This window comes from Chenopodium album, chromosome 14, assembly GCF_948465745.1.
Source record: "Chenopodium album chromosome 14, dcCheAlbu1.1, whole genome shotgun sequence".
Taxonomy (NCBI): Eukaryota; Viridiplantae; Streptophyta; class Magnoliopsida; order Caryophyllales; family Amaranthaceae; genus Chenopodium; species Chenopodium album.
In genome coordinates, this window is record NC_137847.1 from 50,280,953 (window position 1) to 50,285,091 (window position 4,139).

Consider the following 4,139-nt stretch of genomic DNA (forward strand, 5'->3'; position numbering starts at 1 on the left):
AGAAAAAAGATATATGTAGATCTTAGGGTTGCATATAAGAAGCTAAAAGTGGAAAGAATTAATTATTAATATACATTATTACACCGATTTACTCATGAATTGTTGATAAATTCCCAACTTAATACTAAAAAAGGAGATATATTAAATGCTTATATATAGAGCATTACCCTACATATAATAATGTTGAATTTTTATTTTTTATTATTATTAATTTTTATTTTTATTTTTCTGGTGAAAAGTTTGAAATTGTTTGTGATTATTAGAGAAATTTTTTTTATTCATTATTATGTATTACATGTATTTAAGTACACATGAATATTATCTTAAAAATGAACACTAAGGGTCTGTTTCGGTTTACTGAAAACAACTGAAATGAACTGAACTGATCTAACTGAACTGAATAGAGCTGAAATGAATTATTTATGAGAGAAGGAATTAGGAACTAAACTGAATTGATTGGAGCTGAACTGAACTAATGAACTGAAATTAATCTTAACAGAATATGCCTTAAATATCTAGATTAGCTTATGGTAGAACTCATATTTTCATTACTTATCAAATTTTTTGGTTTAATTAATAGGGAAAAAAAAAAATTAGTCAACTCAAAAGTCAACAAAATTCCATTCATATCCAATATGATCCTATTAGAAATTTTTAAGTTCAAGTTAAAATACCCAATTAGATGTAAACTAGTATACCGTATACTAGTGTATATGATGTTTGATTTGATTGATAATCCATCTCAAATCTAGTTTATCATTAATCCTTCTTTAATCTTAATACAAGTAATAGAGTACTCTCCCCGTCCTAAGATACATTTCTACTTTTCTCTATTATGTGAGCAATAAATGATAGAATTAAGAATGTAATTTAGAGATGGAGGGAGTATAAGTTGATTTACTCCTATAAATGTGGTACCAATTATCATCATATAGACAGAGTTAAGACATTCTTAATTTAATTTTTAATTTAACACACAAAACTTAATACGCTTCACCTAGGGCGTGTTCGGCAAAATATAGCTGTAGAGGTAGCTGTTAGCTGTGCTGGTGGCTGTTAGTTGTATATGAAGCTGTTAGCTGTCAACTAGCTGTTAGCTGTGAAAATAAATAATTTAGTATGAGTGTTTGGTAAACTAGCTGTGAACTGTAAAATTCTAAAAAAAATAGAAGAAAATTCAACAGCTACCTAGCTTTTCACAAAAGTTAATAATGTTAACTTTTCACAAAAGCTACTTCAACCACTAAACTCTACCCCCACCACTACATTCCCAAACACTCATAATTTTTTCTATGTAGTGGTTTGAATAAGTCAAACCACTAAAAGCTACCTAAAAGCTACCCAAAAACTAGTGCCGAACACGCCCCTAGCCCACCAAAATTTACTCCACAAATTTTTTATAATTAAAAAAATAATAAAATAAAAAAGTCAGTTCACCTGTTTACCTAGAATGCCTAGAACTAGAATCCGTGTATCAGAAGAGACCGACACAGCCGACCAACCTCCACGTCATCTTAACTGTCCACGTCCTTTCCCCAACAAATCACCATCCTCCACGTGTTCTATAACGGCTAGTTTTTCTTTTTTCTCTCTTTTTAAATTCTCTCTTAAAAAACTCTAGACTTTTTTAGAAAACTGAAGAATTATAACCGCCATAGTAGAACAATATCTCTTTTTTCCGAAATTTCTCGGTTCTTCACCACTAAGCTATAAAAAAAAAAAAAAAAAAAAAAAAATAGAAAAATAAAAACACGTCTTTCTTTTTACTCATTTAAAATTAAAAAATAAATTGAGCATATCTTTTTCATTTTTCAAATATATATAAATAGTCCCCCACTAATTTCAGCAAGTTTACAATTTTAAGTTGAACTACTCCACTTCAAATTTTCTCTCTCTAAAATACATCACTTCTCTCTCTAAAAATCACCTTCAACAGCAAGCACAACTCACCAAGTATTTAGCAAGCAAATCAAGCGGTTACGAAATCTCTCAATAAATTCTCTCTCCTCATTTTTTGGTTTTCTCTCTCCTCATTTCTGTAATATTTTGGGCGAATTTCTGGAAATTTGATTTTGAAGCAGAGCAAAAATGGCGTTGACGAAGAGCTTGAGTTTCTCATTAGGAAGGAAGAGGATTTTGATTTCTAATAATAGCTGTGATTTGGAGCAATTTTGTGCTGATTTTGAGCAGTATTCTCCTATTATGAAACGACAGTGCTACTTTGCTAGTAGTGGTGATGAAGATGACGAAATGTTTCGTTTGAAGAATACGAATTCGAATTCGAATTCGTTGCTTGAAGCTCTTCCTCAGGAGATTCTGGTTAGTTATTTCTGGAAAACTTGAAGAAATTGATTGAAATTTGGGGAAAAATTGATTGAAATTGATCTGGTTTTGATTGATTTTTTGCAGATTAAGATTGTTTGTGGTGTGAATCATGATGACCTAAAACAGCTTTACTTAGTTTCTAAAACAGTTCGCGATGCGGTGAGTAAATTCATTCAATTGGATTTCTCTCTTTCATTTCATTTCATTTTCAATTAAAGTTCAATCAAATTAGTAATTAATAAATTCAATGAAATCAAGATTTTGATTGCGAATTTGTTGATTATAATTGCAGGCGATTATCGCGAAAAAATCGCATTTCGAATTCACAACTCCGTTGAAGATGAAAGCATTTAGAAATTCAATTGATTTGGTGAATAGTCCATTAGATTTGGAAGAAATTGAAGCTCCAAATGCGCCGAAACAAGCTCGAAAGATGAATCGACCTCGAATTAGTAAGAAAAGATTGAGTGACATTTCCGTCGCTTTGTTCTCCGACGAAGGAGAAGATGAACAGAGGTGGTCTAGAAGGAGTTTATTCATGGAAACTGACAGTTAGGTTTGATTTAATTTAATTTAATTTTAAATTTTTGTATTGTTACTGTAAATTATGAGGCTATTTTATTAATTTTAAATTTGTAGAAGTGAGAATTTAATGAGTTAGGCAAGCCATTATTAGGTTTTTATTAATTTTTGTTCTTCAATTCTTCCATTGAAGATTTTAGGAAACAGAAATGGTGGCTTGTCTTTCTTTGTAACAATAAGTGTTCTGTAATTGTAACTATGGAAATTTGGTGTAAATAGAAAAATGCGGTTTTATTTATTTATGAAGCAGTAATTTTGAGTAGTTGGTTATTTTATTGGAGTTACTTTTAGTTGCACAACTTGCATTAGTATCTATAGTTGGATTTGGTGTGTGTTTTTAATTTACCACACCATTTCTTGGCATGAGTAATTTTTATGTTAAAACAGTTTTTATTGTGGCATGTTTATAAGGTGACTTGTTGAGAAATGTACAAGGGTTATGTTTGGATTGCTTCAGGTACCATTTTCAGGGCGTATAGTGATACAAGACCATTGCATACTAGAAGTCTAGAACCATTTTCAAGTATCAATTATTTCACCGTTTTGATGTGCAATTAAATGTTTTAACAGTTGTACCACTATATACTATTCCGTACAATTATAAGGTGACATTTTAAGAGAAATAAGATACATTTCGCATGTTTGTGGTACAATACTGTTACATACTAATATACAACCTATGGTAAGATTTGGTGGGAATTTTTTAGTTATCCATTACTATACCATTTCTCGGCACGTGTAATTCTTATTTTAGATGACTTTAACATGATTAAATACCGTTTATGATTGGATTTGGCGTGAGTCATTTTATAATTATTCATTACATACTATTATATGGTCCAACACGTATATGTTTTTTTTTTCTTTTTTTCTTTTGTGTTTCACCGAGGGCTAATGCGGATTCGGGGATCAGTTTTGACTGGTTACGTTCCAGTCCCCTCCCAATTATCCAACACATATACGTAATTCTTATGTTTGATGGTTTTATCAGTACACATTTACTCGCTACAACTTACAATTCATAAGGCCACTTCTTTCATTAGAAATTATTCAAATGAATCACATTTTCCTCCCTTGTGTGGTATGAAACCGGTACATAATTTACACACCAGAATTTACGGATTTACGGACGAGTATTAAATTAAGGAAAGTAAGGCTAAACATTGAATTTATGCCGCAAACAATGGAGGTAACAAACACCATAATGTGTAACAACAAATACAACCAATCAT

At 30.9% G+C, this 4,139-nt stretch overlaps 1 protein-coding gene across 1 annotated transcript; it reads left to right on the forward strand.

The window, feature by feature from the left end:
* The first annotated feature begins 1,892 nt into the window (after window positions 1–1,892).
* LOC145579473 (F-box protein SKIP27-like) lies at window positions 1,893–3,145 on the forward strand. Its single transcript, XM_081636719.1, has 3 exons — window positions 1,893–2,319; window positions 2,410–2,484; window positions 2,618–3,145. The coding sequence occupies exons 1-3, from the start codon at window positions 2,089–2,091 to the stop codon at window positions 2,879–2,881; spliced, it is 570 nt and encodes a 189-aa protein (XP_081492845.1). The 5' UTR covers window positions 1,893–2,088; the 3' UTR covers window positions 2,882–3,145.
* The last annotated feature ends 994 nt before the right edge of the window (window positions 3,146–4,139 follow it).

Excerpts from the sequence above, each read along its gene's own strand:
- LOC145579473 (XM_081636719.1), top strand. The coding sequence starts at position 2,089 with ATGGCGTTGACGAAGAGCTTGAGTTTCTCATTAGGAAGGAAGAGGATT. Across the intron at positions 2,320-2,409 it reads CTCTTCCTCAGGAGATTCTG|ATTAAGATTGTTTGTGGTGT; the intron begins GTTAGTTATTTC and ends GATTTTTTGCAG. Across the intron at positions 2,485-2,617 it reads CTAAAACAGTTCGCGATGCG|GCGATTATCGCGAAAAAATC; the intron begins GTGAGTAAATTC and ends TTATAATTGCAG.